This window comes from Calidris pugnax, unplaced genomic scaffold (assembly GCF_001431845.1).
Source record: "Calidris pugnax isolate Ruff unplaced genomic scaffold, ASM143184v1 scaffold38, whole genome shotgun sequence".
Lineage (NCBI taxonomy): Eukaryota > Metazoa > Chordata > Aves > Charadriiformes > Scolopacidae > Calidris > Calidris pugnax.
Genome location: NW_015090995.1, coordinates 3,517,008 through 3,531,298, shown reverse-complemented (window position 1 = coordinate 3,531,298; position 14,291 = coordinate 3,517,008). Strand labels below are relative to the sequence as shown.

At 43.5% G+C, this 14,291-nt stretch overlaps 1 protein-coding gene across 1 annotated transcript in view; it reads right to left on the bottom strand.

Moving 5' to 3' along the window:
* LAS1L (LAS1-like, ribosome biogenesis factor) overlaps positions 1 to 14,285 on the bottom strand; it is a 29,503-nt gene extending 15,218 nt beyond the window's left edge. Inside the window, exons 1-11 of the mRNA XM_014955161.1 lie at positions 14,150 to 14,285; positions 13,418 to 13,543; positions 13,168 to 13,237; positions 11,908 to 11,989; positions 10,127 to 10,324; positions 9,525 to 9,571; positions 8,101 to 8,210; positions 3,787 to 3,872; positions 2,647 to 2,862; positions 1,083 to 1,218; positions 122 to 501 (exon numbers count right to left, since the gene is read on the bottom strand). Of these exons, the coding sequence (XP_014810647.1) occupies positions 122 to 501; positions 1,083 to 1,218; positions 2,647 to 2,862; positions 3,787 to 3,872; positions 8,101 to 8,210; positions 9,525 to 9,571; positions 10,127 to 10,324; positions 11,908 to 11,989; positions 13,168 to 13,237; positions 13,418 to 13,543; positions 14,150 to 14,223 (1,525 nt within the window). The 5' untranslated portion in view covers positions 14,224 to 14,285. The remainder of the gene's footprint in view (positions 1 to 121; positions 502 to 1,082; positions 1,219 to 2,646; positions 2,863 to 3,786; positions 3,873 to 8,100; positions 8,211 to 9,524; positions 9,572 to 10,126; positions 10,325 to 11,907; positions 11,990 to 13,167; positions 13,238 to 13,417; positions 13,544 to 14,149) is intronic.
* Positions 14,286 to 14,291: the final 6 nt, after the last annotated feature.

Genomic DNA, 14,291 nt, shown 5'->3' with positions numbered 1-14,291 from the left:
GGGCGTTTAGATGATTTTGAAGCCCACTTCAATTTTGGCCAGGCCCAAAGGGCTGAGATGTCTTTGCATTTCAATTAACATTTGCCAGTGACAAAGACTGTCTTATAAAGTCATTTTTTACCTGTAGTGATCTGCCAGGCTGACCCCTTCAGCGCTGCCCTTTTCTCCGCGATAGCCACCATGTTACCAGAATGAGCAAGTCCTTCCAAAGGATTTGTTTCCGTTACCATCTCTTCTTCCTCCTCCTCCACCTCCTCTACACCATCATCTCTCTCCAGCACATCTACTTGTTTCTCTACAGTCTGCCCTTGATTTTTAACCTGATTTTCTTGCCTGGCCCTCCACTGCAAGCTCTCTATCGTGTAAATGGGCTGTTCGCTGCAGTCTGAAGAGAGGCCAGGACTGGACAACGGGCCACCTCCTTCCGTGTAAACAGAAGCAAGGTAGAGAAGGTTCTTCCGTGACGAACGTGGCAGGCGAGGTCTCATGATTGTGAGGATCCTAGAAAGGAAAAGGGTAATGTAAAAATCTGAAAAGCAAAAAAGATTCTAGATGACAGGTTTATCAAGCTGAGCAGCCTTTTAAGTGTGAGTTTCTTCCAGGACGGCTCGCTCATATAGCTCCTCTAACAGGCAAATCTAATTATTCCCTGGCAGATGGATGCTGGAATACTCCCTCTTTGTGATTAAAATTAAGGACTTTAACTGAAATCCTATTTTGCTGTTTTCATGTGAAAACGTTACCACCTGTGCTATATTTGTATCACCTGCATGAGCAGTCACACCTCGTTACCAAGTCACTTTTCTTTTGACCAGGCTGCTTCATTAATACCTCCCCAATTTCTGCTTTCATTTTGAAGGTGCAATCCTTTTAATTCCTCCTCCTCCTCCTTTTTGTAGAATCAACGGGGAGATGAGCAACAACACACAGGGCTTTATGTGCACTCACCACAATTTCTACTAGATGCGAAGGAAAGGAAGGGAATGCAGACATAACTCAGTGTATCACAAGGGACTGGGACAAAGCTGGTGCTGGCACAAAGCTGGTGCTGTCCCTTTTCTAGGTCATGGGATCAAACTTACAGCTGTAGAAGGTGTGGGGTTGCCCAGCAGGGAGCTTCCAAGCAATTCTCAGTCAGCCTTATCCACTGCAAAGGAACTTTATGGAGGAACAGCTCCTTCGAAGACACCTGCTTGTTACACTGCTGTCTTTTCTTCCCTTCAAAGAAGATAATGAAAACGATAAGGTGCTCAGAACTCATTAAAAATATGCCCTTCATCCCTTTGCATTTTGATTGGAACACTCATCCTCAAATAAGTTGGCATTCCAATCTAAGTCCAAGACCAGATGTACCGACCAAATACATCAAGGTTGTTACAAGGGACTTGCCAATGCACTGACAGCCAGGTCAGCTCCACAAAATGTTCCTGAGCTGGTTCTGTGCACGCCACCCCAGGCAGGAAAGCCACGAGACATGTTTGTACAGTACTGTCCCAAATAAATAAAGTATACTGCTTCTGGGAACCACATTCCAATCTAAGTCCAAGACCAGATGTACCGACCAAATACATCAAGGCTGTTAAAAGGGACTTGCCAATGCACTGACATCCAGATCAGCTCCACAAAATGTTCCTGAGCTGGTTCTGTGCACGCCACCCCAGGCAGGAAAGCCACGAGACATGTTTGTACAGTACTGGCCCAAAAAAATAAGGTATACTGCTTCTGGGAACCGAGATCATTCCAAATAGCACTGCAGTGAGTAGACTTAACAGCTGGGAACTGCCACCATCCAGGGATATTTCAGCGTTGACTGGAAGCATCAGACAGGAACCCGTGACCACCACAGATCCTGGCAAAACCTTGGTCCAGACTGAGCCAGACCAAAAGAGCAGAGAAGAGGTGGCAAAATTAACCAGCTGGAAACCTCCTCAGGGATACACTATATCACAGTATAAAAGTCCTGTTAATAGGATTCCTGTGACACGCTTCCAATAATTAAAGGCGGCTCTTTTGTGCCCCTGTCTCTGGAGTGAAAAATACAGTTTGCCAATTTAAAGAGTTTTAAGGAATTAAGGACAGAAAACAAAATAATACTTATTACTTTTCTGGAAGTTTAGAAGACATGACAAATCCTGTGATAGGATTGAAAAAGGACAGCAAGGCTATACAAGTGTCTTGTAAAGGCTGTGTATTCTGTGAAGTGGGGAAAGAACTGGGAACAGGAACTTGTAACAGGTTACATAGAATACCTTCATTTGTTATCTGCTACTGTTACTTCCTACAAGTACTAACATCTGGAAAAATAAGAGCCTGATCTTTCATGGGAGAAACTGGCTTTTCCTGTCTTGAGAAGGCTGCAGCAAAGTTGCCAATAACAATTTCAATTTTTTGCTAAGAAATGCATGACACAGGTGAGCTGCAGGTTGAAAAGTGTAAGAAATTCAACAACAAAAGCTCAACGTTCGCATGACAAAATGTAATAATTAGGTTATTGCACTTTCCACCTAAAGGCCATAGCACTCTCCCAGTTTTCCCAGTACAGAAGAGAACTCTTACATTATTTTTTTTACACACTCCCAGTTTTCCCAGTACAGAAGAGAACTCCTACATATTTTTTTTACATGCTGAAATTCCAGGCATACTCACCAGCATTCACTTTGGCAATGCCAGTCAGCATCTCAGAAATCCAGTTGATCAAGAACTGAGACCGGAGTTCTGAAGGGTCAGAACATTCCTTCAACTCCATAAACATTTTCTCTATTAGGATCTGTGTAAAACTTCGGGAAAGGAGGCCTGTCAGCAAAGGCTGCCAAAAGCAGTAAAACGTCTGAGGAATTTTGAACTGCCATACCTCTTTGTTTGCTGTAGTAAGAAGTGAAATAAAAAAAATAAAAAAGAATAAAAAGAGAAGCCAAAATCACTGTTTTGTAAGTTTTTCTGAACCATGGGTGCTATACTTTTTCCAAACTAAAGTAGTTTCTTCTGAGATCGAGGGTATTTCCTGGGATCCTCAATGAACCTGGAACTACTACTTTCTCATGCTAGGAAAGTAAAACAAGCAGTAAATTGATAATTAACAGCTCAGTGAAAGCAAAAAATACAATGCCTGATCTCATCACATGGTAAACCACAGGAAAATCTACCTGTTTTGCTAATGCCTTTCCAGTTTCAGCTTATTTCACACACAATGAAGCGCTATTCTGCCTAAAAATATACCGCAAAGAGAAGGCACACTGAGCAGAGCAACATAGGATCAAAAAGTTCCTAAAATTACACTACTGTAATATAGTCACATAAATTTGAGGATCTTTCTTGGAAAGTTCTTTGGTTGGTGTTTCCAAGAGGTCCCAGCAAAATAGAAAAATTATTAATTTTCATTGCCTCTAGGTACCTAATTCTCTTGCAGATAATCCATGCAACTCTACACACGGGCAGCAGCAAAGAACTACAATGCAACTGGTGAACGAGGCTCAAAAAACCCATTTAGATTTGGAGTTCATGAAATCAGCAACTACTGTATATAAGGGCAGAGATACAAGCTTCGAAAGAAGTTCTGGCCAGGCTGAATTCAGTGCTGAAAAGCAATTCTACATGGTAAGAGATTTATGCAACAGCAATAGCTGAGCATGGGCATAAAGGGGTCTACAGAAGAGGCCAAAAGATGTTTAAGGACCCATATATATGAAAAATATGCAGGGATTTCAATAAAATGAGCAAAAAAAAGGAACAGATTTGGACATAACATAGCTACGCACTTTTTACTTAAGTGGTGCCCAAAACACTAACCTTCATACTTGATATTTAGCATCTTCAGACAGTCCGTCTTTGGGATGAGAAAGCCATCACTGAGAAGAGCTTCAGCCACAGTCTCCCTAGAGCAATCAGAGAGTCTCATTAATGCCACTTATTCCTTTACATATTAAAACACTACTTGGCAAAGGTTCTGAAACAAGCTGGAGACCCAAATACCCGGAACTACAATGAACTATAGCTTGTTGTAAGGCACTGAAATTGTACACCAGTTTTGGGCTAGATATAACCCACTAGACTGGGAGGGAACGTGCAGTTGTACAAACTGGAACAGAACCAGAACTTTTTCTGCTTGAGCTGCAGAGGGAAATATCTCGGTATTTCAAAAGCACAGGAACCCCCACATTCACTTATGTAAACACACAAATATATGTTTAAAAAAGAAAGAAACTCCACAAGCTTTAAGTAAAAAAAGTGAGTTGATTACAATCACTCGCACCGCTTTGGTAGCACAATACTATTCATCTTCTGAAATGGCATGGTGGAGAATGGACTGGTAGCAAGGGTTAGAGAAGGCAGAGCTTTTATTGAGTTTCGGAAGGAGTAAGAGAATCTGTGACCATTCACTCAAAAACATTTAATGGAAAAGTCCCTCTAAAGAAATATAAATCTGCACTTAAGAGAAACCCCATGCCCTACCACCGTATTTACGTTGCTATATAAAGACCAATGCAAACGAGAGTGCCATAAGGTCTCATTTTCAATACAGTTAATGTGCTATTATTAATAAACAGAAGGTACATGTATGAATCCTTTCAGAGAATTATTTTTAATCAATTTGGGCTCTCAAAGAAAATGTGTAGGTGGTTCTAAAAAGCTGGATATGGGCGCAGCCTTCCATTAACTATAAATACAACAGCTTGTGTTCTTTAAAAGCTACATCTGGATGCTGGAATAAAAATAGCATGAGATGAAGTAGGTGCTCAGGGATTAAATATGAGAGTGAGTGCCAAATCCTAGAGTTTGCTCTGCCATTCTGAGGCTTCCAAGCCACCTCAGTCTCCCCCTCCACAAGAAGTACGCACTTGTGATTTGCCCGACTGCCCATCATGCTCAGACAGCTCAAACTGGTTCTTACTGGGATTTAGCGTTTGTCCATAAGGACAGTAATTTTATGTAAGCTAGCCCAGCACTTGTTGAGATGCAATGTGGCCTCTGTCCTGTTATTACCCTGCAATGAGCAACACAGTGGAAGTTGAAGAGAGCTTCAGTTGAAAATGCAGATTAATTGAAAAATCATTTTCTCTCTCAAGCAAAATTGTATTATCCAAGCAACTTTCTAATGTTGAACAATACCAAGGAATCCTGGAATAGGATTCTTTAAGCCACCTGCATGTTGCAAAACAAATAACTGTATTATATCAAGATTCTCCCTTAAGGATCCAGGCAGAAGAAGAGGGCAAGTTGGGTTTGGGGTCAAAGACCTGTCTGCATGATGCCAACTCCAAAAGTTCCTGAATAACCATGGTTCCATCAGCAGGCTGCCAAGAAGATGGCAAGAGACAAGTGATTGGTGGGATTTTTTCCTTTCCCTCCCATCCAGCTCAACATTCACAGAGTCAGGTGTTCCTAAAAGTGTAGCAAAGGTAGTAATCTCCTTGCAGTGCCAGTTTCAGCCTCTGATTACCCTGCAATGAGCAACACAGTGGAAGTCGAAGAGAGCTTCAGTCGAAAATGCAGATTAATTGAAAAATCGTTTTCTCTCTCAAGCAAAACTGTATTATCCAAGCAACTTTCTAATGTTAAACAATATCAAGGAATCCTGGAATAGGATTCTTTAAGCCACCTGCATGTTGCAAAACAAATAACTGTATTATATCAAGATTCTCCCTTAAGGATCCAGGCAGAAGAAGAGGGCAAGTTGGGTTTGGGGTCAAAGACCTGTCTGCATGATGCCAACTCCAAAAGTTCCTGAATAACCATGGTTCCATCAGCAGGCTGCCAAGAAGATGGCAAGAGACAAGTGATTGGTGGGATTTTTTCCTTTCCCTCCCATCCAGCTCAACATTCACAGAGTCAGGTGTTCCTAAAAGTGTAGCAAAGGTAGTAATCTCCTTGCAGTGCCAGTTTCAGCCTCTGCTATAATATATACACGTTCTTGCTGCAGGAAAAAAGAAAGGGAAAAAACCCAAACTAATAACTGTATGCTTGTAGGTTGGTTTGTTTGTTTTAAATAGCTGGTCTGCAGAAAGGACACTTCAGGAAAGTTCAAGATGTGAATTTTTATTATTTTTTTAAGTCTTAAATTGATTTTCAAGCAAACAATTTTCACCCTGCAGGATTCAAATGAGGAAAATAGGCATAAAGAAGGCTTAAAACAGAGGAAGCACGGCAGCATCTGGCCTCCATTGCTCGAAACAGAAATGGAGATTGAGAATGGCTAGAGTAGCTCTTTGGTATAACAACAGTCAGTGGAAAATGACTATACTTCAATACCTGCTAAAATAGGGTTCCAATGACTATTGCCTCATATTGAAACAGTAACTGTGGAGCGGAGCCTGGACTGTCACTCTGATGAAACAATTCCATTACATCACTATTATTTCAGGTACTTCACAGCGAGCATTGCAGAAGTGCAACAAAACCCACGACGAGCTACCACGTGATGATGCACAACTGGATTTTGCCCAGGAACCTGGAAACCACCACCCCACCTCAAGCAGTACCCAGCACCAGAGCCACGCTCAGCACTTGGTTTTGAGTTGTGAAGAATGAAGAAAGCACAGGTTAAGGGTCACCTATTCAGCTGTGAAGAAAGATGTCAATCAAGTCCCTTGTCTCACTGCTCTCTGTGTCCTGATAAAGGAAAAGGAAAGTCCCCAGGAGAAATATTAGTACCAAAACCAGCAGTATGTAACCTGGCACCCAGTTCTCTGGAGCTACTTCTACTTAAAGAAGCAAAAGAACCTGTAAAGTAAAAGGAATAAAGGTTGGAAACTCACTGCCAAAGATGTTCTGATTGAGAAACGTATATTTCTGCTCCACAAGTTTGGCCTAAAATCTGAAACTGAGGAACCAGTACTTCCTGGAAATAATATATATATACACACACACGTGTATATAAATAAAAACATTCTTGCCAAAACTTATCTCCAAACAGTGAACACAGAAAGCAGCTAAAAGCAATTGCAAAATCTCTCTGCAGTAGCACCACTGCTGAAGGGTTTGGCTCTTTGTTAGTTTTGCAAGCTGAGAGTTGTGAAACAGTCCCCATCCCTGGCTGCTATAAGCAGGGGATTTCCCCACATATCAGAGCAGCTATTTTAATGACGTTGCCTGATCATTAGGAGTCACTCAGGAAACCATGAAACAGCTAACAGAAACTAAACTCACAAGACAGAAAAAACCCATATTTTTAGTCATAGAAACCAGCTTCTTCCTTTGTCTTCTTTGTCTTATTAAAGCCTATGCTTAAGGAAACCATTAAAATAAATCTTATTCAATGTAGCACAATGCAGTGAAGATAAAGTTCTTATGAAAGAGTTACTACCACATTTGTTTACTTAAGAAATGACAGATACCCTAGAGATCTCGGAATCACAGAATGACATGGGGTTGGAAGGGACCTCTGGAGATCATCTCATCCAACCCCCTGCCAAAGCAGGTCCATCCAGAGCAGGTTGCACAGGAGTATGTCCAGGTGGGTTTTGAATGTCTCCAGAGACAGACACTCCACCACCTCCCTGGGCAGCCTGTTCCAATGCTCGGCCACCCTAAAAGTAAAGAAGCTCCTCCTCATGTTTAGATGTATACTATACCATCAGACTGTTCTGTTGGAATAAAGGATCCTGTGATGCTGTTTTTCACAGATTCTTGCCCTGTCTGAAGCTTCTTTAGGCCACATCCAACACCTGAGCTTCATACCCTTATCTAAGTTATGGGGCTGGACGTCCAAAGCTCTCAGAAAACTGACAGTGTTTTGTGTCTCAACACAGTGGGTCCTAGAGGCCCTGTAGTAATCGAAAGTATAGAAGAGGCCAAGCATTGCCCTACAATTTTGAAGAACTCTAAAGGTTACTATGAAATCGAAGTCTACACAAGGTTGTTGGAGAGCTTTTGAAGACACTGAAGATGCTGACACGCCCTGGGGGCAGCAGAGCTAAATTAGGGACAACATTTCAGAGACCATCACAGTAAACATTACTCATTAACACAGATTAACAACTCAATCCTCAGAGACGTTTAAGAAATCAACCAATTGCTGTCTCTATGATCAGTTAAACATTAAAAGGTAGTGCAACAGGTCTACAGGCCCAGCCCTGCACCCTCAGCTCCTTATCAGAGATGTACCTGTTCTCTTGCATCAGGTCTTTGATCTGAGCCAAAATCCAGTCCACTTCTGAAGAGGAATCGGCCGACAGCTCTCGAGACTTCGAAACAGACTGCACACTCTGCATAACCTGAGGGAAGGAAAAATCTAAGCATTAATGGATAATATGCTCCAACGGCCAACAGAAAGACACTGACACGAAGAGATGCACGTGCCATATGAACTTTGTCAACAGCATTTCTAAAAACTCACAGAAGTTCCTCTTCCTCGGGGTATATTAACAATTAATATAAGCCATGTCATACTTGGACAAAGCCTGAACTAAAAAGGCAGCAGCTCCAAGGAGTCACAGTCCTGGCATCCTCATTCTGGTTCAAAACTTTGCTCTTCCTGACACTTCAGCACAAACCAGGATAGGCTCGTTTTGAATCATTAACTCCACATGTGGGGTGGGGATGAGCACATCTACTCAGGACAAGGTCTTGCCAGTCATATTAAGCATACAGTAGATCAAAATGCCATTGGAATGTTAGCACACTTTCTCCTTTACCCCTAATGATATTAATTGAAATAAAAACTCCCCAGTAACCAATATGTAGGTGAGGTCACATCCAAAGATGTTTTAGAGAGTCTGTAACTCAGTTCTCAACACATCCTTAAGAATTATCCCATTATTAAGAAAGGGAAGCTGAGCAGAGAGAGATTTCTGGGGCAAATTATTCACAGATCTGAACTGCAGCACCTCAGCCACTGGGCCACTGCAAAAATACACAATGGATGATAGAAAACATGGGCTGATGACCTCTGAATGACAGGTCCTGGTTTCCAGAGACACTGGGATGAACAAAAAAAACCTGAGCACTATCCACACAGACAAGGAAGACAAGTACATATCTCATTTATAGACATGAACAAAGTGTTCACGTTAGAAACCATCACTGACACTTCTGGAGAGATTCTAAATGTGGGAGGACACTACAGGGAGAAAAAAAAAGGGATCCCTGCAGTTTTATGAAATAAACTCCTGCACAGCAACTAGTTGTGCCAGCACTCAGGTATTTCAAATGAGGCCTGGCCAAGAGCACCAGTTCTTCAGTTTGGGCAAGAATGAAGAGAAGATTTTAAACTGAAAGAGGGTAGAATTAGATTAGATATCAGGAAGGAATCCTTTTCTGTGAGGGTGGTGAGACACGGAAACACGTTGCCCAGAGAAGCTGTGGATGCCCCATCCCTGGAGGGGTTCAAGGCCAGGTTGGAGGGGGCTTTGAGCAACCTGGTCTGGTGGGAGGTGTCCCTGCCCAGGGCAGGGGGTTGGAACTGGATGATCTTTAAGGTCCTTTCCAACCCAAACCATTCTATAATTCTATGGTTCTGTAAGACATAATTATTGCCCCAAGCAGGAAATTAGAAGAACCCAAGTTGCTGATGATCAGACTGCACTTACCCGAAACTGCTCATTCTTGTAGGATATCAGCACATCTCTGACTTTTTCTAGAAATAAATGCAAAAATATAGTTTAAACAGGGAATGGATCAACTATATAAGGGAATTTTGTATTTGGGCAAGCTGCTTAGTTCTGCTGAATATACAATCAAGGAAGACATCAATCAAATGAGGTCCTAAATTCTGATTCAGACAACACTCCAAAGACTCTTACAGCTCTCTGACTTGTCCAGCAATATAAATTTTATCAAGTGAGGTTGAACCAAGAGTTCAGTATTTTATCACTAGCAGTGTCCAAACACAGGAAAGTTGCATAAATCCAGACAGCTCCAAAAAAATCCCTAAACAGATCAGTTTAGAAAAGGAATTGTTCCCGTAGGCTGTTCCTGTTCTGATGTGGATTTGTACTCCTTATACTTGCAGTGAACTAATACTAAAAAAGTCAGTCACCCCAAGAATCCACCAAAGAGAAATCCCAAACCCTGAGCTGAAGGTATACCTTTATGCATTGTCAGGGCTAGAAAATGACACTTTTAAACTGCCTTCTTTAGTATGGGACATATCTGCTCCCTTGTATCTGCCATTGTCCTTAGGGACACTTACCATGGAATTCCTTGTGTTTCTGACAGGCCTCATGCTGTGGGGTTCGAATCTCCCACGTATCATTGTCCAACTCTGCATTTTCTTCCACCCCTTCCTGCTCCTCGTCCTCATCCTCATCCTCGTTTTCTTCACATAAATTATTGCCCAGCTGACGGCTCCAATACGTCTTTCGTAGCCAGTCCAGCACAACATCACAGCCTAAGGGGAAAGAGAAAACATTCTCTTCTCAGTGAGGTTTTCCTTATTATTAAAAAAAAAATAAATATAGATGGCACATTGCTAAATTGCATTGTGAAAACAAACACTATCAGCAAGTTATGAACCCTGAAATCACATACAACTCCATTAATGAAAAGGTGAACCAGTTAAAAAAAATAAAATCAATAAAAAACACAACAAAAGAACCCCACAACCCAGTATCACAGGCCTGGTAACACCCACCCACTGTCTTTGGCAACAAGAAATATTGCACACTGCTATAGTGCTGCACCATGCTCAAGCTAAGCCAAATTTAAGCACAAACTAAGTCCCAGCAGTGGCGTCCTGATGAGAAAATGAGTCAATTATTGAGTATCACCCTGACCAACATAGTGTCTATAACAATAGCATTAATTTTTTGTGCAGACACTACACTAGGCATACATTAGATAGAATGGAAAGAAACCCCATTTACTCCCATCACTATTTCACAACTCAACTCACTCCTGCTGAAGGTTATTTAACTGGCTCCTCAGTGCTTAACCCAAAATTCCCAGGAATCCCTTGAGCTGGTCATTCATTAAGGCTGGCAGTACCTACTGCATTTCTCCCTAAATGGAATTTAAGACTCTCAGGTATCCCTAAACCATCAGGAAAAGCATCTACCTCTTTCCCTGAGATGAACTTCCTGTGCTGTAAAGAAGCAAGAGGGCCCAACTACTGTTTCCAGTATTTTTTTCACAGAATCACAGAATCATCATGGTTGGAAGGGACCTCTGAGATCGAGTCCAACCACAAAAAAAAAAACCACACCAAAAAAGCCAACCAAAAAAACCCCCAACAACACACACAACACTCCATCGCATTACACCCACCCACAAACCAACAATCTCGGGCACTACAGCATGCCCTGAAGAGCCATGTCTACATGTTTCTTAAATCCCTCCAGGGATGGTGACTCCCTGGGCAGGCTGTTCCAGTGCCTGACCACCCTCTCAGTAAAGGAATTCTTCCTAATAGCTAATCTAAACCTCCCCTGCCACAACTTTAGACCATTTCCTCTGCTCCTGTCATTATTCCCTTGGGAGAAGAGGCCAACACCCACTTCTCTATACCCTCCTTTCAGGTAGTTGTAGAGGGCAATGAGGTCTCCCCTCAGCCTGCTCTTCTCCAAACTAAACATGCCCAGTTCCCTCAGCCTCTCCTTGTATGACTTGTTCTCTAGACCTCTCACCAGCTTGGTGGCTCTCCTCTGGGCACGCTCCAGCACTTCAATGTCCTTCCTGTAGTGAGGGGCCCAAAACTGAACAGGGGACTGAAACTTTCAGGGGAAGGAAAGTCTCCAAACATCTGCCCTGCAATGCACCACAGACTGGAGCCACTGGACACAGTTCAGCCAGCCCCACAGGGCAGCGACAAACCCTCCTGGTGTCTCACACCACAGCTCTCCGGGCCAGTGTGACCTTGCAGGGCCCCAGAAATGGAGAGAGGGTGCTCCCCTCAAGGGCTACGGCTCTGGTGTTGCCACCCCAGCACACCTCAGGCCGGGCCCTCCCAATGCCACCCCCCCCAGCAGCACTCACCCTTGCGGCACAGAGCCAGCCGTGGCAGCTTCCCGTGGGTCAGCTCGTGACGGAGATCCACAACCCAGATGGGGATATCCACCTGGAAGAACAGCCACCAGCATTACCCCACAGCTCCCACCGTATCATGCCACAACCCAGGACCTCCACCTGGGTGTGGGAACGGCCTCTTCTAGGCCACTCCTGCACTGCAGCCCCCCAGCTTCCCACTTCAAGGGTGGGCTGAGATCCCCCCCACCTCCAATCCCACTCCTCCTGTGGCCCAGGACCCATACAAATTTGGGATTTTACAGTTTAAGTTCTTTAACATTACTTGCAACAGCAGATGTCTTTTAAGACAGAGGTGCTATGTGTAATTTAATGAGATACCAAGCAGCAGTTAAATTATATCTAAATGAAACATTCTGGATGACAGTTTATGTATCAAAGATACAAATCGTATCATATATAATACTCAAATCATACACACTCGTGCAATTTTTTTCAACTTTCCTAAGGACAACTAACTATCATATATAATACTCAAATCATACACACTCACGCAATTTTTTTTAGTTTTCCTAAGGACAACTAACTTTAACTAAGCAAGACCTCTATTTTTAAGCTTGATCAGTTTTAAAAAGTAAGCAGCATGTTTCTTAAAAAACAAGAAAAAAAATTGAAAAAACAATTCACCATTCTCACTTAGGGGCCCCAGACTACCCATATATAGGAGAGTCTCAAATACTGTCTGTTCTTCACTTTCAAATCTTGCTTTCAGACCCAGATCCGATGCTCGGTGCAGCTGGCAATAAAAGGATTCAAGCTGGTCCTTCTATGACAATTACACCTTGAACCTTCCCTCCTCCACGCAGAAGTGGACAAGCTTACCTCAGGCAGGACACGAGATGAAAATGCCTGCAACTGTGATTAAGTGCTTTTTATGTATAACTTAGTTTGTGAAAGACTAGAATTGATAAACCATAGATTTAGCTCTTTTTTTCCATATCTCAATAGCTAACAAACAAATCTGTGTGGTGTATATGTCAAGTGGGACTTTGTCACTCCTCATCTGACTTTAAAGAACAAAGTTTTAGATTTAGTTAAATCAAGACTCTTCAAAACTTTGCAGCTGGAAAGAAATGGCATCCATATCTATTACTTTGGTTACAAAAGAATGACATCCCCCACAATTCCCTTCACCCAATGTTGTTAATAAACAATACACACGCTTTCTGTATATACATAAGTTATTGAGTAACTCTTATTAAAAATATTTACCTCTTTGGCTAATTGTCTCAGAGGAATGCTGACCATTTTCTGTTTCCTTTCTGTGATCAAGTTGACAAACCTGCATACAGGTTACAGAAAAGATAAATGACTTTCAAATGAGACGTCAAGAAACTTGGAACCCCAGAGACAAACCCCCCACACGCTGTACCACACAGTGGTCCCAGAATGAAATCAGACAGCTGAATAATGCTTTCGGTCCAGGTCTTTCTCTTACAGCACACCAGCCTTCGAGCCCTACCTTACAAGAGCCAGCCCGTAAGAAAGGATGAGCTCATGCGACTTCAGTTTGCCAGACGAATCCAGGACCTTGCAACGGATCAGTTCAGCGGTGCAATCCACTGCAAGAGGCATTTTGGGGCCATACCTACAGTTAAAGCAAAAATAGGTGAGCAGATGCACAAGAATACACTTCGTCTGCAAAAATGCTAGCTTGCTGGCTACTTTTCATGCTCTGTGAGTCACAATAGCCTAAGAAACAGGTTATAGTAGGCAGAAAGACAGCATCTTTACAGAAGGCTTTTATTTTGAGCAGTGATTATATGGCTACTCCCAAGCCTACGTTAAAGGAGTACTTCGTGATACCCTGTGCACATATATGATACAAGATACCTAGACTGCTCTTGTGTACGGCTGCAGCTGGGGCAGTAGAACCAGATTACAGTGATTTGTGGGCTCTGGAGCGGCTCCCTGCAGCACTGCCTGCAGAAACCCCCCCACCCCGTGAAGCTGGGCCCACCTCTGCCATCACCCACACGCCCCGGGCCCGCTGAGGGATGATGGCGCCCCGTGAGGGGCAGCACCGCCGATCTCCACACCACCACCCCGACCCCGGAGCAGCACCGGGGAGCCGCGGCCGGGGTCCCGGCAGCCCCACGGGGCTCCAGATAGGGGGAGCGGGGAGGAGCGGCCTGGGACGGAGGGCCGCCTCAGGGCCGCAGCGCGCTGCCTGCCCGCCGTGCGCGGCCCCTACCGGCTCTTCCAGGCCGAGACGCGGTCCAGCGCTTCCTGCTGCAGCCGGCTGTCCCCGCAGTACAGCCCCACCATCACCTGGTCCCACTCCGCCCTGCCCCTCCAGGCCACCACGGTGCGCAGCGGCTTGAGCCGCTTGCGGG